The sequence below is a fragment of the Eptesicus fuscus genome, chromosome 11, assembly GCF_027574615.1.
Source record: "Eptesicus fuscus isolate TK198812 chromosome 11, DD_ASM_mEF_20220401, whole genome shotgun sequence".
Classification (NCBI taxonomy): domain Eukaryota; kingdom Metazoa; phylum Chordata; class Mammalia; order Chiroptera; family Vespertilionidae; genus Eptesicus; species Eptesicus fuscus.
The window spans coordinates 90,796,717-90,821,639 of NC_072483.1; the positions used below are offsets into that span (position 1 = coordinate 90,796,717).

The 24,923-nt window shown below is 53.1% G+C and overlaps 1 protein-coding gene across 4 annotated transcripts in view; it reads right to left on the reverse strand.

Moving 5' to 3' along the window:
- Positions 1-24,923, reverse strand: part of MYO1B (myosin IB) — a 115,733-nt gene that overhangs the window by 64,123 nt on the left and 26,687 nt on the right. For all 4 annotated transcript variants that reach the window (XM_054723298.1, XM_054723295.1, XM_054723297.1 and 1 more), the window contains exons 3-5: positions 15,486-15,580; positions 5,235-5,339; positions 1,184-1,230 (exon numbers count right to left, since the gene is read on the reverse strand). In XM_054723298.1, coding sequence (XP_054579273.1) covers positions 1,184-1,230; positions 5,235-5,339; positions 15,486-15,580 — 247 coding nt within the window. The remainder of the gene's footprint in view (positions 1-1,183; positions 1,231-5,234; positions 5,340-15,485; positions 15,581-24,923) is intronic.

Below are 24,923 nucleotides of genomic sequence, written 5' to 3' on the forward strand. Positions count from 1 at the left end.
GGAAAAAGGCAGAGCCTTGCAACCGGAACCTTCTGCTTCCCAAGCCATCAACCATCTCCTCGGAGGCCGCGCTCTCGCCCGGAGCACTGGGAACCCCAAGGGGGGTCAGCCAAAGGCGCTGACGGAAGGGAAGGGGAAGGGGCAGGGCAGGCAGGGTCTGCGGCAAAGAGGCATCGAAGATCAGAATCGGTCCCAAGTCGTGTATGAGAAGAGAGCTTATGAAGTCAATGATCTTTTAATATAAAACTCGTTAAACTCTAGAAAAAAGGAACCGATTTCGAGCCCTGACCGGGTTAATTCCGTTAGTTCGAGCATCGTCCCAAGACACCAAGGTTTTGGGCTCGTGTCTAGTCAGGGCACATACCAGAATCAACCAATGAATGCATACGTAAGTGGGACAGCCAGTCGATGCTTCTCTCTCCCTCTCCCTCTCCCAAATCAATCAGTGAATAAATAAAAAGAAGGAACCGATTTCAAAATGCTCCCCTAGCCTCACACTCAGCATGCTCCCCTGCTGCCTCCAGGCAGGGTCTGTGTCCCGGGAAAGACCCGGGGCGGGGTGGGGTGGGGCTCGGCTGGAGAGTCCTGTGGGCAGATGTGCAGTCATGCAGAGATGAGGGGAGACGAAGCTGGAAAGTTCTCTCAGCGGAATCAGCATTTTCCAGCTCAGCCCCATGCCAAGCAACAATTAGCTTCAGCTTTTATTGTTCAGCCCTCTCTCCCCGCCCCCATTAGCTGCCAATCCTAGTGACTGTATCTCTCTTGAGCTTTAGAATACACCTCCTTCAGTCCTGGTATCATTGTAATAAAACCGGTGCAGCATACAAACTCAGTTTATCCTTCCTTCTACTTAATTTCTGATTCTTAATTATGATTTCCAAATACCAAAATTTAGACAAGTGAAGAGTTATTCTAAATAGCCTCATTTAAATTGCTCATGGAATCTTAGGATAAGTGATGAGAAAACATGAAGGAAAAAAAAAAATAGCTTGTCACTCCAAGAATGAAAAAAGGGAAATTCCAGAAAGCAAAGAACAGTCCGTATAAAACTCTCCGGGTTTCAATAGCAATGGTGTTCTTATTTTTCAAATGTGCTTATTAAGAAATATTAAACATCTCCTGACTGTTTACACATGCACGAGCTAAATATTAGTGTTAACACTTGTGCTTTACAAATACTTACAAATCGAGAGGAGTTGTCATTCCTGACGGTCTTGGCATTTCCAAAAGCTAGGAAGAAAGGGATTGATGCATGGTTAAAAGGACAGGAAGTCATTTCACGCAGAAAGATAAAGCAGTAATCATACGTGCAATTTATAAATCCTAGAACATACAAATGTCGAAAATTTCCACAGAAGCACACTTAACAGAAGTCTACTAAAGCTCCCGTGTCTTATAAGTTCATAGAAAAAGAGCGTCATTCCTATGATTCATGGAATTTTCCCCCAGTTATTACTGTAACTCAATCTCGTTCGACTCAGGATCTCTTAACTGCTGACAGCAGGGAATGGAGTGGCTAGCAGGCTCGGCTTCTGAGCCCTTCACCATTATCCTCGGCGAATAAGGTCATTCAGTGATAACTACTACTTGCGATTGCCAGAAGTGTTGTGGAACTTGCTGAGGTCGCCAGGTCAAACAAGGCCCCAAGAAGCTTTAAATTGTTTAATTAGTTTGGAGTCAAGCTATTTATAACAGAAAGACGAAGAGATTCGAAAACTAACATCCTTGCCAACAGGCTAAACATGTCCCTCAGACCTAAGTGAAACTTTCTAGAATATAAAGAAAGCCAAGGCCGAAACCGGTTTGGCTCAGTGGATAGAGCGTCAGTCTGCGGACTGAAAGGTCCCGGGTTCGATTCCGGTCAAGGGCATGTACATTGGTTGCGGGCACATCCCCGGTAGGGGGTGTGCAAGAGGCAGCTGGTCTATGTTTCTCTCTCATCGATGTTTCTAGCTCTCTGTCCCTCTCCTTTCCTCTCTGTAAAAAAATCAATAAAATATATTTTTAAAAAAAAAGAAAAAAAGAAAGCCAAGCCCGGCTGGCGTAGCTCAGGGGTTGAGCGTCGACCTATAAACCAAGAGGTCATGGTTCAATTTCCAGTCAGGTCGCATGCCCGGATTGTGGGCTTGATCCCCAGTATGGGGGCATGTGGGAAGCAGCCGTTCCATGCTTCTCTCTCATCGTTGATGTTTCTATCTCCCTCCCTCTCTCTTCCTCTCCAAATCCTATATATATAAAAGCCTAATATGCGGTGTCTGACTGTTCGCCCAGTCACTACGACGCGCACTGACCACCAGGGGGCAGACGCTCCTACTGGTAGGTTAGCTTGCTGCTGGGGTCCGGCCGATGGGGATTGGGTGAGATGAATCATTGACTGGCTGCCTCCTGCGGTCCCTTCCTGGCCCCAGTCGTGCACCAATGGGGTCCTTCAGTCTGGCCTGTGCCCTCTTGCAATCCAGGACCCCTTGGGGGATATCGGAGAGCCTGTTTCAGCCCGATCTCTGCAGGCCAGGACGAGGGACCCCACCGGTGCATGAATCCGTGCGCCGGGCCTCTAGTATGTATGTATGTATGTATGTGTGTGTGTGTATGTATATATATATATATATATATATATATATATATATATATATTTAAAATTAAAAAAAAGAAAGCCAAACTGGCCCAAGACTCAAAATCCAAGTGGGTTCCAATCTCCACTGCTTCGGACCCGAGTTCCCCCACGGCCCCCTTTGAAATGAGGGAACCTAAGAACCAGGTTGATGCCTCCCCGGCACACAGTGTTCCGTTGAGCGCGGGCGGCTCACAGTGTCGTAAGGTCAAAGGACTGCTTCACCAGCTGTGCACAAGGCAGGGGAGACTGCGTGAACATGCCGTGTAAGCAGACAGGACCCCTGTCCCAGGGTCTGGAAGCCCCGCCGTGCGCCTCACACTCTACTGTGCACACCCAGGGCCTAGGGATCTTGCGAGGCGCAGGCTTGGCTCCAGCGGATCAGGGCATGACATTCTGCGTTTCGGCCGGTCCCTCGGCTGTTAACTGGGATCCGTGGGCCACACGGCAGCTGGCAAGACTGAGACACGATGATGTGTGAGCAGAAATGAATGTTCAGACGGAGAGACCAGCATCACATCTCTGGAAGCTTCCATCACCTCATTCAACCCAACGGAGAGAAGATGACTGGAGCAGCGAGAGCTCACATGGTGACTCGGGGCGTAAAGCTGGTCCGAGCGTTGAAAGCAACCACGGGACCAGGCAAGGAAGTGTGTGTTCAAGTTGAAGTTCACTTTGGATATTCAGCAGCCAAACCTGATGTATTTCACATTAGCTGGCTTTTTATTTTTATTGTTTAAAATATATTTTTATTTATTTCAGAGAGGAAGGGAGAGGGAGAGAAAGAGAGAAACATCAATGATGAGAGAGAATCACTCATCGGCTGCCTCCTGCACGTCCCTTACGGGGAATTGAGTCCGCAACCCAGGGATGTGCCCTTGACGGGAATCGAACCCGGGATCCTTCAGTCCACAGGCCGATGCTCTATCCACTGAGCCACACCGATCAGGGCACATTCGCTGGCTTTTTAAATGTTTCTGATTTTTTTTTAAAAAAGGTGAGTCCTCGCCGAAACCGGTTTGGCTCAGTGGATAGAGCGTCAGCCTGCGGACTGAAGGGTCCCGGGTTCGATTCTGGTCAAGGGCACGTACCTTGGTTGCGGGCACATTCCCAATGGGGGGTGTGCAGGAGGCAGCTGATGGATGTTTCTCTCTCATCAATGTTTCTGACTCTCTATCCTTCTCCCTTCCTCTCTGTTAAAAAATCAATAAAATATATATATATATTTTTAAAAAAGGTGAGTCCTCCTCAGTTAAGACCAAGTTCATAAAGTCGACAGGGCAGTTCTCAGGGCAGAGACACCGCCTGGGGTGGGAGTGGGGTGGCAGGTCCCCGACTCCGCGTTCTCTCTTTAACACAGAGCAGACTGAGGCGCTACGCTGAGCGAGGACACCTGACACAGGGAACACGCCAGGAAGGGTGCTGGCCGAGGTCCGCACTCCCCTCCCACGTCCACCCCGCCGCCGGAAGGCTGGACGGCCGTCAGCGCAACCTCGAGAACGGTGAGTGCGGCCCAGGACCGGGAGGACCAGGACACAGCCTGGGGTTTTCACGGGCCAGGCCTTCCTGGTGGGTGTGACCATGTCGAGGCGCCAAGTGAACCAACTTGCACGGCCCCGAAGTCCAGCTCCGGGTGCCGATGCATAAAGGGCAGTGTGTTGTGGCTTGAAGGTCAAGGGCGAGTGAAGGAATTGCCTCAAAAAAACTTTACTCAGGGCGGCATTTGCAGGCCATAAGCCCTCTTTTCATCAAACAAGTCCGAGTGGCACATCGCTGAGCACAGCTCTGAACAGGGGCGTCTTTGACCGTGGGCCACAGACGCGAAGACAAGGGCTCCCTCTCAGGCGCTGGAGACACATTCCTCCGGAGCATTGTTTCTCCAAGAGCGCTGTTCTGGATGTCCGCTTCCGGAGCAGCCCAGCCGGGAAGTGCAGCGATCCCATCCGAGGGAGCGCATGCCCACAGAGGCCTCCCTCCCCTTGCCTGCCCGGGGTGGCCTCGCCTCCATCGCCATCGGCTCGAGGGCCGGATTCCAACCACAGAGGCCGACCGTGGCGTCCACGGAGCTGCTCCCGAGATCGCGGCGTTCTCAGAACCAACGTGCAGACACGCAACCACACGGGCAGCCCCGAACGTAAAGGCAAAAGGCAGGGACTGCACAAGTCCCACACGGGAATAAGAGGAAGACACGGCACTTTCTGTATCAGCTGCTCTAGGTGCTAAGTGACTAAGGGGGAAGAATGACCGATAACAACAGAATACATGTTTCAGTCTCTGCTCTTCACCAAGTCAGGGCATTTTGGTGACTTATCCCAACATGTGGGGGATAAGGATGCATGGCATCTCCTGGTGATAAAGTGGAAGAAGAGGGCGAGGCCTGACAATGTAGGTAGGGGTTACCACACCGGGGGTACCCCCCCCCCAGCCCCCGCCAACCCCAAAGCAGCCCTGCGTTAAACACGTTAAATCTTGACCGTCTACGGCTTGGCACAAAGGGTTGAGCCAAACAACTCCCCTAGAGCAGGGACTCTAATCGGGCGGCTGCAGCGCCCAGGGCTCCGCGTGCCCCGCAAACCGGACCCCGGTCCACGCGTACGGACCCCACGTCCACAGGGAGGCCTACCTTCCAGGACCGGGTTGGACTGTAACAGCTGCTCCTTGACTTGGTTGACTTCCGCCCCTTTCCCGCACACAGCCGCCACGTAGGACATGACCAGCTTGCTGGCCTCTGTGGGGGAGAGGAAGCCAGGTTAGCAAATGAAGCTGAGATTTAAAAAGGAGAGATTCAGAGGAAGGAATTGGGAAGACAACACCCACCTACAGCGTTTCAAATGCCTCTCCACCTGGGAGTACGTACCGCCTTGGAAAACTGTTACAGTATCTGTCCTTCCTCTTCAGCAACACGCCCTGAGTGGGCTGTAACGGGAACTGTGCTTACGGTACCCCGGGCCGCTAACCCATCCGCTGGGGGACATCGCCCGCAACACCCCAGGGGGACTGTCTCCTTAAGGCGGCCGCTCACGTGAAATGACTCTATCATACACGTTGACTCAAGCCCAACACAACTTGGTAACCTGGGTATCCTTACCAAATAGATTTAAAAATGTTTAAAGGACTGTTCTAAACCAAACGGGTGTGCTCACCATTAGACTAAACTGATTCCTCTTCAACTCAATTAAAACACTGAGCAGCCCTGACCGGTGTGGCTCAGTGGACAGAGCGTCGGCCTGCGGACTGAAGGGTCCCAGGTTCGATTCCGGTCAAGGGCGTGTACCTTGGTTGCGGGCACATCCCCAGTGGGGGGTGTGCAGGAGGCAGCTGATCGATGTTTCTCTCTCATCAATGTTTCTAACTCTCTATCCTTCTCCCTTCCTCTCTGTAAAAAAAATCAATAAAATATATTTAAAAACAAACAAACAGACAGTGAGCAGCTGATCTAAGGGTTTGGTGACAGGAAACAGCCCTCCAGGGATGCTGTGTACACAGCTCTCTCGGAGCTCCGGAGGTGAGCTGGTGAAGACAGAGCAGGCGCCTGACGCATTCCAAGGACTCTTGGCCCAAAGGTGGACACGACTTGCTTCTGGTGGCTTCGTCCTCCCAAGCCTATCAGCCCACGTCCCCCTCCACCTGCCTCCTAGGGATCCTTTTATCCAATCCTCCCCCGAGGATATTCTTCTCCCCCAGATGCTTAGAGAGACTGGAAGGGCGGGAGGAGGGGCAGAGAGAAACACTGATGTGAGAGAGACACATCGACTGGTTGCTTCCGGCAGGTGGCCCCAACCAGGACCAGGGATGGAGTCTCCAATCAAGGTCTGAGCCCTTGATCAGAAATTAAACCCTCAACCCTTGGGCCCACAGGCCGACGCTCTAACCACTAAGTCCAACCGGCTAGAGTGAACCTGACCCCGTTAGTACTGAGTTCCAAGCAATGTCCATAGTATTCAGGGAAAAGGAGGTCTGACGTCGATGCACGGGGGTGTGCACAGTGAGTCAGACGGAGCAAAACAGGGTTCCTCTCTGCGCAGGGCTGCCTGGAGGGCCGCGCGCACCGCGGAACTCTGGGAAAGGACCTAGTGTGTGCCTTTCCCAGGCCGAGCTGCCTGGAATGTGCTTCTGGCTGAGCCGCCGTGCTCATGCTCCGTCACCAGGCTCTGGGAACCGCCTGCGGCGGGGTGGCGGCGGGAGGAAGCCTCTGCCAAGCTGGCCGTCAGGCAAGGAAGCCAACCCCCCAAGCTGGCTCTCTCTCCAGGCTCTGCTCGGGCGGTCCCAGAGCGGGAGCGCCTTCCGGGGAGGGAGGGCACCGCTGCCTGAGGACGAGGGGCCGATCTGAACCCTGCGTTCCGCCGCCGCCGAGAAGAAATGAACTGGGTGCCGCTGGGGCACGCTGCCCGCACACTGGCGTTCAGGCAGCGATTTCCAGCCTTTCTCATCTCCTGGCACACGCCAGCTAACGACTAAAGTTCCGCAGCACACCAACAAATATGTTAAAAAATAGGTATAATTTGGATTGATTTACAAAAAAAATAAAGAATAGTAATTACCCACCCGTTTTGCTCCAAAGTGACTTTTTTAAAAATCAGGTGCCTATACCTGATTTAAGAATTTCTGGTTCCCAGAATTAACCAGTCAGATGCGACCTCACTTTCCAATTCTGGAACAGAAGGATTTCTGGTGCCCAGATTTAACCCATCAGACGCAGCCTTCTCATGCAACGTGGCCAACGAGAGGCAGCTCTGGGGTATGGCCTGTACATTTATGGTTCAAGACGGGGCATTCCCACCGGGCGGCTATGGCTGTGTTGGCTGCTGTCATTTTTTTTATCTGACCGTCTAAGCGAAAAGCGGTCAGTGCCCCGCACTGGATAGTCGGGTGTCGCCTGTTGTAACAATTCTTGCGGCAAACGGGTTGAAAACGGCTGCTTTGGGCCTCTGAGCAAACCTGAAGTCACTAACAGGAACCAAGGAGCACCCAGGTCCCTGAAGTTCCCAAGGCCTCGGTGACTCCGTCTGGGGGGCTGGCAGGTGTGGTGCAGGGGAGCAAACCGCCTCAGGGAGCCTGAGGGCTGTGGGGCGGGGGAGGCCGGGCGCTTTGGCAATGGCTGGAGGTAGGTCTTCCTGCAGTTTGCTTTCTGCCTAATGCAGTGGGTCCACACAGCTTCTGGGGTGGTCTGTGACGGCTGGTTTCTGCTGTCTCCCTTTAAGGACGGCACTCGAGAAACGTCTGTCTTGTCACCTTTGCAATGCCAGGAACAGGTCTTGCCATCTTTGCAAGGCCCTTCCTCCAAAGGGTGTTGTCCCTTAAACCCCTCCCCCCCCCGCCACTGTGTAAAGGGCCTGGGTGACACTTCCCACTGTCCTGTCCTCAGGGCTCCCCTAAAAGCTGGTCAAGTGTACGTACTACTGCTGTTGCCCAGTTCAGGCCGACCTGACCTCAGTTATGGACAAAGAGTTTATATCCTACTACGTTTTATTTAATCCTCATATGAGGATATGTCTTTATTATTTCAGTGAGAGAGGAGGAGAGAGAGAAACACTGATATGAGAAAGAAACACCTGTCGGTTGCCCCTGTAAGCGCCCCCCAGGGATAGAACCCCCAACATAGGTGTGTGCCCTGACCAGGAATCACACCCGCCACCTTTTGGTGTATGGGATGGTGCGCCCATCACTTGAGCCCCCTGGCCAAGGCTCTATTATCTGTTACTAGAGGCCCGGTGCACGAAATTCGTGCACGGGGCTGTGTGTCCCTCAGCCCAGCCTGCACCCTCTCCAATCTTGGACCCCTTGAGGGATGGGGCCTAAACGGGCAGTCGGACATCCCTCTCACCATCCAGGACTGCTGGCTCCCAACTGCTCGCCTGCCTGCCTTCCTGATTGCCCCTAACCGCTTCTGCCTGCCAGCCTGATCACCCCCTAACCACTCCCCTGCCAGCCTGGTTGATGCCTAACTGCTCCCCTGCCAGCCTGTTTGCCCCTAACTGCCCTCCCCTGCAGGCCTGGTCACCCCTAACTGCTCTCCCCTGCAGGCCTGGGTCCCCCCCAACTGCCCTCCCCTGCAGGTTTGATCGACCCCAACTGCCCTCTCTTGCAGGCCTGGTCCCTCCCAACTGCCCTCCCCTGCTGGCCTGATTGCCCACAACTGCCCTCCCCTGCTGGCCATCTTATGTCGGCCATCTTGTGTCCACATGGGGGCAGCCATCTTTAACCACATGGGGGCAGCCATCTTGCGTGTTGGAGTGATGGTCAATTTGCATATTACGCTTTTATTAGATAGGGTATTTTTTGACTTCTTGGTGCCACATGTCCCTCTAGCCACCAATCCAAACTGGAACTCTTCTGGTTACTTGAGGAATTTTCTTTCTAGGCTTTCGAGTTTTCAAGTTCAGGCGAGGCTGCCCTCCCAGCCAATTCCTCACGCCCTGTGATATCTGGCCTCCCACTCCCCTGAATCGCCCTCACATCCCAACTCAGCAGCTTGGCCTCTGAAGCAACCCCCAGACTTTCTTCCTCTGCGTTCTCAGCAGCATTCTTTGCCCCCATTCCCACCTACATCTTCACGTATGTATAGTCTCCTTTCTTGACCTGAAAATTCTGCCTATCTTTCTATCCATTATACTATTAGAAGACTGAAAGCCTTTATAGGCAAAATAACTGTCCCAAAAAGTGGCAAACACACACACACACACACACACACACACACACACACACACTTTCAATGAAAAGGTGTTTTCTTTTAGATACATTAACAAACTGTATTAAAAGCCCAGGTCAGGCTGCTGGTTCATTTCAGGGTTAACAGAGCTCACTATAGCCCCAAGCTCACACTTCAGGTACGTGACCACTGAGTTCTCTGGCAACCCTTTTCTGGTCCAGGATGGATTCCAGGGAAAAAATTCTGTGTGTGTGTGTGTGTGTGTGTGTGGGTGGGGGAGAATCAACTCTGGTGGCTTCTAAAGTTAATTTGGCATCTCAGAGACCTTTTAATGGCAAAAATAATATGGAAACAGTTCTCTTAGGATCACTTCTGATTTAAAAAAAAAAAGGCATCAGGAACAGATCATTAGAATTTGAATTTGACTTATATCATCTGGCTGTTAAATTGTACATAAATACAAGCCCACAATATCTACTGGGATATGAAAGAGGATTAACTTACACTGGAATTACGAATCGCTTTTACTAACTTTAAAATCATTTAAGCCCTGGCCAGTGTGGCCCAGTTGGCTGAACGTGGTCCCACGCACCATTAGGTCGCTGGTCCGGTTCCCAGTCAGGGCACACATCCAGGTTGCAGGTTCAATCCCCGGCCGGGATGCGTACAGAAGGCAACCAATCAGTATTTTTCTCTCACACTCATAATTCTCTCTCTCTCTCTTTTTTTTCCCCTTTCTCCCCCTCTCCCTTCCTCTCTCTCTAAAATAAATAAAAGCCAATTGAAAATAAAATAAAATCATTTAAGTAAATCAGGTATAACTTTTAAATATAGTTCAAGGATATTTATATCTAAGTTCTTTATAAAATTTCTGTGTTCAAATTCTTAATTAACTACTTTCAGGAATTCTAATACTGGGCTCATTTTAATAATTTATTTTTGGAAGCCAGGATTAAGAGTCATTTTCTCCCAAACAAAGACTCATTGTCTAAAGGAGACAACTCATAATTGTTTTCCCGACACAACATTGGGTCTCTACCTTAAGTAGTTCATGAGATATTAATTTCTTTGGAGAGGTAAGCCAGGAAAGATAAGCGGCAAGACCCAGCATGGTTGAGAATATTGCATCACGATGTTGCATCATGTGAACACAGGGAATAAAAATGACCTCACCAAGCTTTCTCCTTTATCTCCTTTTAGTTAGTTCTTCTCCACTAAAGTTCAAGTAAATTTGAACTTTATTTAAAGGTTTAGGTATTTTTCCAAATCAAAACTTTATGTAATACTATCTATGAATAAAAAATACTCTATTTCCGAGGAGAATCAGTAATTATCATCCTCCACATTTCCAAGTCTAGGCTTTGGATTAGGTTGACAATTATAGGGACCAAGTAGAGATGACCCTGGCAATCTCAGCATTAAATCACGTGCATTTTCCAAAGGGACACGTCGTGAATGCATTAATCCAGCCGTCACCTTCTCAATGACAATGTCCTTCAAGTGCACTGCAAGGGTATGAAAGGGTTCCATCTGGGACTAAAAGGTACTCTTCACGTGTACTCAGAGATCGGAAAAGCACTGCCATTTTAGACATAAAAACGCTGGCATTTAAAATGGGCAGAAGGGGAAGGGGGTTAAGAAGTACAAACGTCCAGTTATGAAATCAGGCACGAGGGCTGTAATGTGAAAATCAAGGGGGGTAGGGGGGTGGCTAGATGCAACAGTATTGCTCAGAATCAGTTCTTAGTCCGTCGTTTCTCTAACGGATAGATACTTCACGTATGTACATTTATGTTTGAATGTAACTCGAATCCTAAAATTCATCAACAACCAGACAGACAAAAGATGAAGTCTCTGAAGTCAAAACTCTTCTACCTGGAAAACGGTAGAATCTCTAGGTTTAACCGAATAAACGGCACTAATAGACAACTGCCCGGTAAGAAATGCCATGAGAGCAGAATATATGGATCAGAACTCATTTCTACAAGGAGCAGAAAGGGGTGATAGCGGTGGTTTATGGTTCTGGGGACTTTAAATTCCTGATAAGGCAGGAATTATGACTAACTTAACTCTGAATTCTCTGGTACCTCGTACTACACTGCGAATAATACATGTTATTATGTAATTACTAGAGGCCTGGTGCATGAAATTCGTGCACGGGTAGGGTCCCTAGGCCTGGCTGGTGACCAGGGCCAATCTGTGGGCAACTGGTGGGGCGATCGGGGGGTGGGGGGGCGGTGGCTCTGCTGGCACCTGCTTTGGCCAGCCTGGGGCCTGCGGGCTGGGGGCAGCTCCTGCATTGAGCATCTGCCCCCCTGGTGGTCAGTGCACGTCATAGCGACTGGTCGTTCCGCCGTCTGGTGATTTGCATATTAGGCTTTTATTATATAGGATTACATAATCATATAATTGTGTAATATTTTTATGAAAGAAATCCCTATGAAATAGCAAGGGGTGAGTAAGAAATGGAATAGGAACATTTCGATGGAAGTCATTTGCGCCACGAGGACAAAAGGATGGGAATCTCGCCGCTAAGATATCAAAACCTATGCACGCTCACGAAGCAGCTCCACAGGCACTCAATCACGAAGTCCAAAAAGAACGAAGAACAAGCGATGTGAACATAAGCACGGCCTCTTCTGAGTTCTCTTCACAGCGCGGCTCATACATTTGTCCAGGAGTTCACAGCTGTCCGTGTGTGCACTCAGAGATCCGTGGGACATACAGGTCGCACACAGATCATCTAAGACTTACATGCTACAGGTCGGAGAGCGTACAGAGAGAACCACTCATCTACACACACGCACATCCTGACACATTTATCTACTTGTATCCCTCTCTACCTCCTCGGTTAAGATGCCGAAAGTTTTCTAGGGACCCAGCTTGCCCAGGTCCGGTGGCCCAGTTTTCCTAAAGAATGAGGCTGCTGAGTCAGAGAGACAAGTATCACATGATCTCACTCGTATGTGGAATCTAATGAACAAAATAAACGGCTGAGAGGAGTGGATCCAGAGGCATGGAAGCATGGAATAGACTGAGGAATCTCAGAGGGAAGGCAGGGGTGTGTGTGTGTGTGGGGGGGGGGGGAGGGTGGAAATGGATCAACCAAAGACCTTGTATGCAAATAATACGGTGGTGAAGGCCTGGGGCGGGGGACAGGGGCAGGCTAGAAGGGGTCAATGGGGGGAAAAGGAAGGCATCTGTAATACTTTCAACAATAAAGATTAAAAAAAAAAAAAAAGAATGAGATTGCTGAGTCGACGAGGCCTGTTTGTGTGCAACGAGACTGGACTCTGAAGCTTGGAAGGACGCCCTCTGCAGTCCCGAGGCCTCCGAGCTACAGCAGGACCCAGCGGCGCCCCCACAGCGACCCGCCCGCAGGCAGCGCCCGCTGGTCCGTTCGTGGTGACAGCACGGGTCTCGCCACGGGAAGCGCAGCCTCTACTCCAAGGCGGTCGCGAGTGGCGAGGTTTTCACTGAGCAACAGCTCCACAGGCGTGGCCTTGCCAGTGTGCCCTGGCCTGCCTCGCTCAGCTCTCCCGCAGAGATGCGCCGCCCGAACACGCGTGTGCTGCGGCCACCGGGAGCCGGTGACACCGCTCAGCGACAGGCAGAGCCGCGGCAGAGGGAGCGCAGGCAGGTCGCTGGGGTTCAGGACTAAAGGCCTTCGTGAGCGAGGCCGGCGGCTCCCTAGCTCTGTAAGCCGGTGGCTGGGAGTGCGTGGAAACGGAAGCAACTGTGAAGTTAGAAACCGCATCATGTGTGTGTCTTCCTGCGTCGGGACCATCTTCCCAGGCCCAGATTCCCTCTGATGTCCTTGGGACCGCGTGGTGATGGCTCCCGCAGGTTCCGCCTCCCCGCCCCATCAGTGCTTGAGTCCTTTTCGACAAGTGCTTTGCATCCACATCGGAAAACTGGGAGCTCACTGCCTAGAGCTACGTGGGCACCATTGTAGGAGCATCAGTGAGGAGAGAGAACCATGGATCAGCTGCCTCCTGCACGCCCCACGCTGGGGATCGAGCCCGTCACCCGGGCCTGTGTCCTGACCGGGAATCGAACCGCGACCTCCTGGTTCATAGGTCAACGCTCGACCACTGCGCCACGCCGGCCGGGCCATAAGGAATGTTTTGTTTAGCACAGCAACGCTGAAATAAACAGGCCCAGAACCCCACGCGCTCACACGCCTCCCCGCGCGTCACAGAACACACCCTGCAGGGAAGAGCGTCTGCAGCACTGAAGACCAATGACGGCATCAGCTACCCCGGGGGGGTCACGACCCAGGGAAGCGGACACTTCTCACAAAATAAGCCCCTGCTACCACACGGTGATTTAGGCTGTTAGTAACGCCACTTCTTGAAAAGCGGGATGATAGGCAAAGTGCCTAGCACATACCGGGCCCCCAATGAATGTCGGCCCACGAACCCAAGGGCCGGGGGGGTTCGATTCCGGTCAAGGGCACGTATCCCAGGTGCAGGTTGCCCACCCCAGTTGGGGCACGAGTGGGAAGCAACCCATGGATGTGGCTCTCTCACATCAGTGTTTCTCTCTCTCTCCCCTCTCTCCTGCCTCTCTCTAAAATCAATGGAAAAAACATCCTCCAGTGAGGATTAACAAAACCAAAGAGGAACAGAAAAGAAAAGAAGGAATGCCAACCCTCTGAAACGGGCCCAGCAACCCCCTCCCCGTTTTTCCAAAAGGCAGATCCGGAGCCAACGGGAGACGGGCCCTCCCTCCACGAGGAAGTGCCGTTCGACCCTCCCAGAAGGAGGAGGTCGCCGACGTGGCCAATTAGTGGCCACGCTGTCTTCTTGGCGCATATGTTCCCGAGATGAGGGACTGCCAAAATGCATCAAAACCAGCGGCCACAGCCCACACCGGATGACTCACGTAGGAACAAATGGGTACAACCAGACCCGCAGAAAGCACAGGGCGGGGCAAAAGTGGGTGCACACTTGTGAGGAGGTGCAACCATTCATTCTTGCATTATTATTATTTTTAAATATGTTTTTACTAGAGGCCCGGTGCACAAATTTGTGTATGGGTGGGGTCTGGCCGGCCCACCCTGATTGGGGCCAATTGGGCTGGGCCGGCCAGGGGGAGGGGCCGGTCAGGGGGAGGGGCTGCGGGTGGTTGACAGGCAGGCCCCACCCCCTGGTCGAACTCCCGTTTGAACTCCCAGTTGAGGGGACAATTTGCATATTAGCCATTTATTATATAGGATTGATTTCACCGAGGAAGGGAGAGGGAGAGAGAGAGAAACATCCATGATGAGAGAGAACCGTTGGTAGGCTGCCTCCTACTGGGGATGGAGTCTGCAACCCGGGCATGTGCCCTGACCTCCCGATTCACAGGTCGGCACTCAACCACTGAGCCACGCCAGGCAGGTGGAAATCAAGGTTATTAATCTGACAACGAAATAGCCAAGAAAGTGGAAACATTTAAATCCCACTCTGGCAAACCAGCAGACATGACCAACGGCCTGTCTCGGCTATAACACAAGCGCACGCTGTAAATCAGCCACAGGGACGCGCGATCCCGCACTGGGGTGCATTCAGCAATAGCACAGCTCCGCGCGGTGACCGCGGCCACGACATGCCCAGGGGACCACATTGTGAGGTTCACACAGGTAGGATCACTGGATGCACACCTGAAACTAACGCACCGTGTCTGTGACTGTCATTTTAAAAGAGAGCGTGTGAAAGATGACACGGACATGCAGCCGCCATCTCCCCGCCTCCTCCTTCCTGGGCCCTCGGCTCCGCGGAGGAGACCCGACAGCAGCAGGAGCCTGCAGGGTGCGCTCCGGGGCAGCTCTCCCCACCCTCTCCAGGTCGCCGGGCCCGGGGACACCCACCTCCCGCTCCAGGCCATCCATCACACACACTGCTTCCAGTACCAGCACACGGGGAAAGCTAATCCCTCCAGAACATATACAGAGGTTCCTACCTGGTTCCGCAACATTCTGCACCTAATCTTTGTCATCGCACTGGACATACAGACAGCCCACCTAACTCTACAGGCCAGACTCTCAGTTCTGTGGGCTTCCGGGGAAGAGGCAGCCTTTCCCGGCCTCCCCTCGTCGCTCCGCAGAGAGGAGCGGTGGCTGCGGCCTCCGGAGCCCGAGGACCCGGCCTCCCTGAGGCAGGCAGCCCGGAGACCCGGAGCCCGTGGCAAAGGCGCCGCGCGGCCCAGTGCGTGGAGAGGGAGGCTGACCACTGGTCTTACCTGTCTTCCCGGCTCCGCTCTCCCCGGTGATGAGGATGCACTGGTCCTTGTCTTGGTCTCGCAGGGACCGGTAGGCTTCGTCGGACAGGGCAAAGCTGCGGGCAATGGAAACAAGGCCGAGGGTCAGCTCACTGTCACGTGGTCATCCCATGTAGCCACATGTAACCTTAGGGCGCAGCTCACTGTCACGTGGTCACCCCATGTAGCCACATGTAATCTTAGGGTACAGCTCACTGTCACGTGGTCATCACATGTAGCCACATGTAACCTTAGGATGCAGCTCACTGTCATGCGGTCATCACATGTAGCCACATGTAACCTTAGGATGCAGCTGTCACGTGGTCATCCCATGTAGCCACATGTAACCTTAGGATGCAGCTCACTGTCATGCGGTCATCACATGTAGCCACATGTAACCTTAGGATGCAGCTCACTGTCATGCGGTCAACACATGTAGCCACATGTAACCTTAGGGTGCAGCTCACTATCATGCGGTCATCACATGTAGCCACATGTAACCTTAGGGTGCAGCTCACTGTCATGCGGTCATCACATGTAACCACAGCCCCTTCAAGGCCCGTTGATGTGCTTCAGATAGAACCATGAGACATCCCACTCCGTTTCCTGCCGATTCTGAAAGTTAATACGTAACACCCACTCTGCGTGGCCCATGCCACCTTTCCCCACGCATCCTCCGTGAGCCAAACTGCACTGATGTCTCATCTCTCACACTATGCTGTGTGCAACACACATGCTCTGTGTATGGCTCCGCTTATTAGCATCTGGGCGACTCAGAGGACCCAGGAGGGAAATGTCACATCGCACGTCCACAACCGGACGCTGCTGACCCTTCCAGGACGATTCACAGGAGTTTCAAAGTAATGAGGACAGAAATATGTTCAAACATGAGAAAAATGGCCGCAAATACCCAATAGCTGACATCACCCCCACTAAGCTACACCCGGGCCTATGCCTTCACCAGTGACGGAAGCTGTACGTCCCCCAGGCGCGCGGGCTACGGCTCTGCCCGGGTCTCATTCAATTCCAGCCCCGAGGACGGCCAAGGCCTCCGGTGGACACCCCTCCTCAGAATCCACCAACAGGACGCCCCGCTCCCTCCCGCTTAGCGGAACGGCAAGCTGACCACACGCACTTAGTTAGGGAAAACGCGTGCTCCTAACTCATCAGCGAGTCGGCCCGAGTCTGCCTGGGTCAGGAAGTGCTGGGAACATGGAGAGAATGAAGGCTCGGCCCTTCTCCGGGAGTTCTCGGGAAAAGGGGAGGCAGACAGACATGGCACCAGCAAGATAAGCCCAACGATGAGGAGTGCGTGGGAAACACTGCAGAACCAATGGGACCCCTGGAAGCCAGGCCTGAAGGATCATTAGCAAGACAAAGGCTTTCAGGGGAAAACGAAGGTGGAGTCCCAGCAGCTGGAAGTTGCTAGAAGGCAACTAGGGGAGAAAGGCCTGAAAAGGGCGGAGATGAAGGGGCAGAAGGAAAGAGAAGCTGGGGTGATGGGCCACCCCAGGCAGTGAGCAGGCAGGCAGGCAGGGGCATGGCCATCAGACCGAACGGCAGAGCTCAAACAGCATCAGTGACCGGGAGCCAGCTCGCCCCCAAGCCCTTCCCGTGGAATCGTTTAAAAATCACAGCAAAACCACGGTGAGTAAACGGTTACTGACCCCATTCCAGATGACGAAACCGAGGCCGAGCGTGAGGCCCCCTGCGTGGGACCCTCGGCCCGGGCGGCCCCTCGGCAGGCGGACGGCGCCGGGCCACGGGGCACGCGGAGGCAGGGGAAGGCGGACACGGGGAGGGTGTACGGTCGGGACAGGACCACGTGGCCTTGCCGTCCAGGCCTGGGCTTTCTCCAAACGTGGGTGAGTGGAGCCGCTGACACCCACAACTTCCTGGGCACCGCAATGTGCCGGGGGCAGATTTCGTCCTCCAACAGCCCCGGCGAGGCCGTGTTCGGTCCTTAGGGAAAACGGGCCGACTGAGGCCGAGCGGCGACCCGAGATGCCCATTCTCCCCGCCGGGCGCCCCCCCCCCCCCCCCCCCCGAGCCCCATGACACGGTATCTACCACGGCCTGCGCCCGGCACCCCTGCAGGCAGTCATCCAGCTGAACTTGGGCTGATGCTGTGCGAGTGGGAACAGACCACGTCCGGGAGCGGCGATGATGCAGCGGACGTGCTGTCAGGGGGCACAGCCCCGAAGACATGTCCGCAGTCGTTCCGTGCGGTGATCAGGTACGCGCCCCTGGGATCCCTCCCGCAGTGCTCGCTCCTCGGGGCCATAGGCCCCCTTCACCCGGAGCTGGAGGCGTGAGGCGTCGCCAGGACCAGGCCACGAACGAACGCACGCGTGGGCTCCCTCCACGTGCTGCCCAGCCCCTGCGGGGTGTGGCGTGAGCCCCCCCAGGAGCGGTAGGTAAACAGGGACGAAGCCCCGCCCGCTGTCCGATGAGCCCTCCCGCCACTCCTTCCCCCTCGGACCACGTCACGATGGGCGCTCGGCCAGGAGGGCAGACCGCACGGGGCGATGCCAGGGAACTCCCCAGCCACGCACTCGCCCACCTCCGCATGGGCCGGTTAATCCGGGCCTTTCCCGTGCTCCCGGACTATCACTAGATCCCGAAGGAATAACCACATATGACTGTGTATGCGTGCACACATGCCCACACACACACACACACACACACACACACACACACGGCTTCAGAAGGTCACCAGGACCCTGCCATGGGTTGACTTGAAGTCTAAACACCCAACTTGAGCACCTACTTTTCCGTGCCTGTCACAGGCAGAAATATTCACTGTTGTCCCCCAAACTGGGCACAATCCATCCAGCGGAGAGCATGTTAGGATCTAACAGAAAGGCTCAGAGGGATTGCTCTTCTTCAGAACTCCAGAGCCTGACTTCAGAATGCCGGGAAATCTCACCAATTACAGCGCCCAGCAGCGGGGAGCCGGGCTGGCCGCGGCACACCCTCACGGTCACCCTACGCGTTCCGTGCGAACACTGGCCTCGACGTCGCTGCTTAAAGAAACGTCCCAAGGGCCCTGGCCGGTTTGGCTCAGTGGGTAGAATGCTGGCCCGCGGACTGAAGGGTCCCGGGTTCGATTCCGGTCAAGGGCACAAACCCGGTCGCAGGTCCCCCGGCCCTGGTCGGGGTGCGTGTAGGAGGCAACCGATGGATGTGTCTCTCTCACATCGATGTTTCTCTCGGTCTCTCCCTCCCTTCCCCTCGCTCTAAAAACCAATGGAAAAATAACCTTGGGTGAGGATTAACAAACAAAGCAAAAAGAAAGAAAAAAAGGAAGGAGGGAGGGAAGGGGGGAGGGAGGGAGGGAGGCTCAAGGTGGGCCCTGCAGACACAGGCCGACCCCACCCTGTTCCTCCCCTCTGGCAGCATCGGCACGGCCCAGCACCATGCCAACACGTAACCACACACTGAACCCACACGCCCGCCTCCCAGCTGCCCTGTAATTAAGGAGCCGAAATAAACTTCAGAGACTTCTTACTTCAAAACAGTTGCGACCCATCTGCTTCCCATTATCCTGCGAACACATCAGCATTGTTATCTGCCACACACGGACGAGTGGCTGATCATCACACGGTGACGGTCCCGTAAGGGGCACGCGTGGGTCCCCGCGTCTTCTGTCCCTCGCTGCGCGCTAAGCACAGAGGCAGGCAGGCCGACCTTGGACGTGGCTCCTTCCAGATCAGCTCACGGCGGCTCACCGGGAGCCACAGGTCCCCAACCCTGGGTCGCCGCCCACAGCGACCTGTCGCTCTGAGGCCGGAGCAGTTGGTGTGGGTTCCTCTGTGCCTGCTGTCAGGACAGAGTGGGGTGGCAAGTTCCAAACCATCCACTGCTGCTCGTGCCCCTCCCCCCTCTGGTCCTGTCCGGGATGTCCATCTCCCGGTGGCTCTGCCTTCCTGGTCCTCAGGCAACGGCAGGGCGGCTCTTCCCAGACCCCGCGCCCCGCGCCCGGCCATGTCCTTTCCAAGTTCATTTCACTGACGGCAAAGCCAACAAGATGCCCCGACAACACAGCAGCAGCAGGTACCGCTCCCGTGCCCCCGAGCCCGCCCGGCTGCCCCGTCTCTGGCTCCCCCTTCCCCCCCAAGCTGCACGCGAAAGCACTCGCTGCAGGCCCCATCCCGAGGGCGTGTGGCTGGTCCTCTCCGCCAGCCAGCGAGGTGGACAGAACACGTGTCCCGGGCACCTCTCCGGGGCTTAGGTAACCGCCCGGAGCTTTTCATTGCAGGTCTTTTTCTTCGAAGGCTCTCAACATTAGGGTCCCCTTTCCCTCCGTCCTGAACCCTAGAGCACCCCTCTCGCATCCCGTCAGGGGAGTTCTGCTTTGGAATTTAACCCTCTTAAGAGAGCGCAGCCTCAAAACTCTCACCCACAACTGACACCTACAAATCTCAACTCCGTCTTTCCTTCCCAGCCCTGGGGCAGCCCTGAAAACCGGGTGTTCCCAAAACTAAGGAACAAAACAAAAAAAGTGGTGTGTGTGTTTTTTAAAACTTCCTAACCACCCAAGTGTTCCACCGATTTCTAACTTCCTGTCGAACCCGATCGAAGGCTGGTGTAGTCCATGAGAAGGACATGGAAGAGAAGGAAAAGGAGAAAAATGGTGTAACCTTGAGGGGTTTTGTTTGCCTGCTTTCTTGTCTGTTTTTCAGGAAAAGCAGAGGCTGACCTTCCTTGTAAAATATTACCGTAGCTATCTCTTTCTTTATCGTTGTCTCCTGTTCATAAAGCAGAAAACGTTCACCCACTTGAAAAACACCACCTTGATAAGTTAGCGCTATGCCTCCCACCAAACATTCCTTCACCCTATCACATCTTAAAGGAAAACTTCAAAAAAAAAATAAAATAAAGTCGTTATAGTTATTTATTACAGATAACTGTAACTTTTTATCCTGGGAAGGTTTATTGCATTCATGTCCTATGCCAATACAAACACGGTAAATTAATATCTTTACAACCATAGAGTTATCGCCTCAGGGCCACAACATTATAAGCATTCCTAACAACCCAAGCCTTGGAACAAGGGAAGATAAAAAAACAGAAGTGGGTCTCTCTTCAAAATGAATTGCAATGGTCAAAATGTGCACTATGAAGCCCTGACCGGTGTGGCTCAGTGGATAGAGCATCAGCCTGTGGACTGAAGGGTCCCAGGTTCGATTCCGGTCAAGGGCATGTATACTGGTTGCGGGCACATCCCCAGTAGGAGGTATGCAGGAGGCAGCTGATTGGTGTTTCTCTTTCATCGATGTTTCTAACTATCTTTCTACCTTCCTCTCTATAAAAAAATCAATAAAATATATATTTTTAGAAATGTGCACTATGAAGCAAAAAGGAAAGAATACGAAGACAAACATAAAGAACAGAATTGGGGCAAGAGAGGTGGTAAACAGACCTAAGCGGCAAGGTTTCTGTATTGTGCATACTAAAAGATTGTATAATTCTAAAAAAAAATAAAAATAAATCAAATAATTCCAAAGAAGGCCGGAAAAAGAGGAACAGATGCAGAGGAGACAAACAGAAAATAAATTATTAAATGGTGGACCTAAATGCAACCACATCGATAATTACATTAAATGTTGATGGACAAAATACCCCAATTACAGGGCAGAGAATGTCAGAGTGGACACAAAAGTGACCCCCAATTAAATGCTGCCTGCAGGAGTCACTCTTAAAAATGTGAAGACATGAACCGGCTGAAAGGAAATAAGACGGAAAAAGACACACCAGGCGGAAACAATGGGTCAAGAAAACACGCATTGTGCTTTTCTCTTTATGCATCTCACGTCCCCAGTGGCCACCTCAGCATAAGAAGGACGCTCCCTCGGCCACGTCATCGCACAGCGTGTGGCAGGTGCAGGTGAGGCTTAAGTATCTTTCAAATGAGCAGCACCCATTCTTCTGGGACTATTTTACCAACACCAAATTTCCTAAGTTCACATACATTCTCTTATCCTAAGCCTACGCAGCTACACCGATTTCTTTTGGCTGCATCATTGAAAACGTTTGTTTCTATTGCCTATAAAACAGAAACAATCTCATCTGAGACTAATCATTTTAAGGTGGCATCTGTTTTGAAGTGATAATAGAAAAACATCAAATAAAGCTCAAAAGTCAGGTGTTAAAATAGTACAGGACAAAAAGACACACGAGTTTAAACTAAGATTGGTTTGCTAAAAACAGGCTCCGCCGCATTTCTGTGAAATTTCATAGACTGACTGGACCCACCTCAGGGTATACCAGGTCTCTTATTACGTGACTCAAAGGTATTTTTTCATCCTGACAGTCACATATAACCACTAAGAGGACAAAACCCCACCTCTGGATGTTTCCTGTAAAATGGCTCTCGGTGTTACACTGATTTGAGGGACAACAGAAATCCTGTGTAACCAGCCAAGAATGTCTTTTATTTACAGCATCGGCACTGACACACACAGCTCTTTATTCCACAACGCCACGTGCTGGTTGTGGATGAGAACCCACAGCAAACAGCGAGGAGCTCTGAAGAGGTGAGGTAGTCTTCTTTCAAGGTTTTAGAAATTTTATTTGGAGCCCTTTTGTGAGGAAGCAGCTTTGGAGCACACCCAAACCCCCAAATTCCCAAACCCTCCCAACCCCCAATACCCAAATCCTCCCAACCCCCAATACCCAAATCCTCCCAACCACCAAATTCCCAAACCCTCCCAACCCCCAATACCCAAATCCTCCCAATCCCCAAATTCCCAAACCCTCCCAACCCCCAATACCCAAATCCTCCCAACCCCCAAATTCCCAAACCCTCCCAACCCCCAATACCCCAATCCTCCCAACCCCCAAATTCCCAAACCCTCCCAACCCCCAATACCCAAATCCTCCCAACCCCCAAATTTCCAAACCCTCTCAACCCCCAAATTCCCAAACCCTCCCACCCCCCAATACCCAAATCCTCCCAACCCCCAAATTCCCAAATCCTCCCAACCCCCAAATTCCCAAACCCTCCCAACCCCCAATACCTAAATCCTCCCAACCCCCAAATTCCCAAATCCTCCCAACCCCCAAATTCCCAAACCCTCTCAACCCCCAAATTCCCAAACCCTCCCAACCCCCAAATTCCCAAACCCTCCCAACCCCCAAATTCCCAAATCCTCCCAACCCCCAAATTCCCAAACCCTCCCAACCCCCAATACCTAAATACTCCCAACCCCCAAATTCCCAAATCCTCCCAACCCCCAAATTTCCAAACCCTCTCAACCCCCAAATTCCCAAACCCTCCCAACCCCCAAATTTCCAAACCCTCTCAACCCCCAAATTCCCAAACCCTCTCAACCCCCAAATTCCCAAACCCTCCCAACCCCCAAATTCCCAAACCCTCCCAACCCCCAATTCCCAAATCCTCCCAACCCCCAAATTCCCAAACCCTCCCAACCCCCAAATTCCCAAACCCTCCCAACCCCCAATACCCAAATCCTCACAACCCCTAAATTCCCAAACCCTCCCAACCCCCAAATTCCCAAACCCTCCCAACCCCCAAATTCCCAAACCCTCCCAACCCCCAAATTCCCAAATCATCCCAACCCCCAATACCCAAACCCTCCCAACCCCCAAATTCCCAAACCCTCCCAACCCCCAATACCCAAATCCTCCCGACCCCCAAATTCCCAAATCCTCCCGACCCCCAAATTCCCAACCCCTCCCGACCCCCAAATTCCCAAACCCTCCCAACCCCCAATTCCCAAATCCTCCCAACCCCCAAATTCCCAAATCCTCCCCAACCCCCAAATTCCCAAATCCTCCCAACCCCCAAATTCCCAAATCCTCCCAACCCCCAAATTCCCAAACCCTCCCAACCCCCAAATTCCCAAACCCTCCCAACCCCCAAATTCCCAAACCCTCCCAACCCCCAAATTCCCAAATCATCCCAACCCCCAATACCCAAATCCTCCCAACCCCCAAATTCCCAAATCCTCCCAACCCCCAAATTCCCAAATCCTCCCAACCCCCAAATTCCCAAACCCTCCCAACCCCCAAATTCCCAAACCCTCCCAACCCCCAAATTCCCAAACCCTCCCAACCCCCAAATTCCCAAATCCTCCCAACCCCCAAATTCCCAAATCCTCCCCAACCCCCAATACCCAAATCCTCCCAACCCCCAAATTCCCAAATCCTCCCAACCCCCAAATTCCCAAACCCTCTCAACCCCCAAATTCCCAAACCCTCCCAACCCCCAAATTCCCAAACCCTCCCAACCCCCAAATTCCCAAATCATCCCAACCCCCAATACCCAAATCCTCCCAACCCCCAAATTCCCAAACCCTCCCAACCCCCAATACCCAAATCCTCCCAACCCCGGGGGCCTGGTCCTTATCAAAAGCCTAACGGAGTTCCTCCCTCGCCTCGCCCAGGGCCTGCGGGCTGAGAGGCACCTAAGGGCGATAGGCAGCCGGGCTGGCCCAGGGGGCCCTTCTTCCAAGGTGGCTGCAAAGCCAGGTGGGGAGCCAGGCCTCCGGACACAGATAAGGGGCTTCTCGGGCTGCGCTGCGGCAGGAGGACAGGACGTGAGGAGGAAACATCTGCCGCCCAGGCCGGAGCCGCCTTCTGGAACCCAGGGCACTGCCTGGCGGGCTGAGACTTCCCCCTGCACCGGTGCCCTGAGCGCAGAGCCGCAGGGGAGCCTCGGGGCAGCTCCTGCCGGGGCCTCGGGCCAGCAGGCGATCCCACTCCTCGGAGCTGCTCCAGGTCTGACCTCAGCCCTGCGTGGAGGGTGGATGGTTCCGCTACCGCGAACCACTCTCCTCCGCGTGGAAACGGAGCAGCACGTGGAGGCTGGAGGCGGAGAGCCACCGGAGTCCGAGGCGTGTCCTCACCCCGGGTTCTGAGGATGAGGAGACGAGCATCTCCCCTCTAGAAGCCTAAGATCTAAAAGAAAGATACCGAAGCCCCAGTGAGGGAGTGAGGAGGCGGGGACCCCACCAGCACCCCCAGGACACCCAGGAAAGGAGCGCCTGGCTTTTCCCACGAGAGGTCCGTCCTGGAGAGCGGCAGCCCCTGAACCAAGGCCAAAAGGCAGAGGCCGGAGGACCCAGGGCCAGAGGAAATGAGGTCACTTCCCCGTCCAGAAAGGAACAAACACACCTGATCTGGGGGAAAGGACAGAGACAATCAGGCTCTTAATTCGAATTCCAGGAGCCCGGAAAGTATTTTTAGTTTCTGTTCACAAAAGAAACACCAACAATCATCTCTTACTGCCGACTCAGAAACAACGGTTCCAGTCCACACGGTTAACCCTTTCTGCTCAAAGTCAAGACAATAAAAAACAAAGTCCCTCTCGTTATGCTAAGCCAGTCAGTGAAAGAAAAATACCACACGATCTCACTCATTTATGGATAATAAAGAACATTATTAACTGAGGAA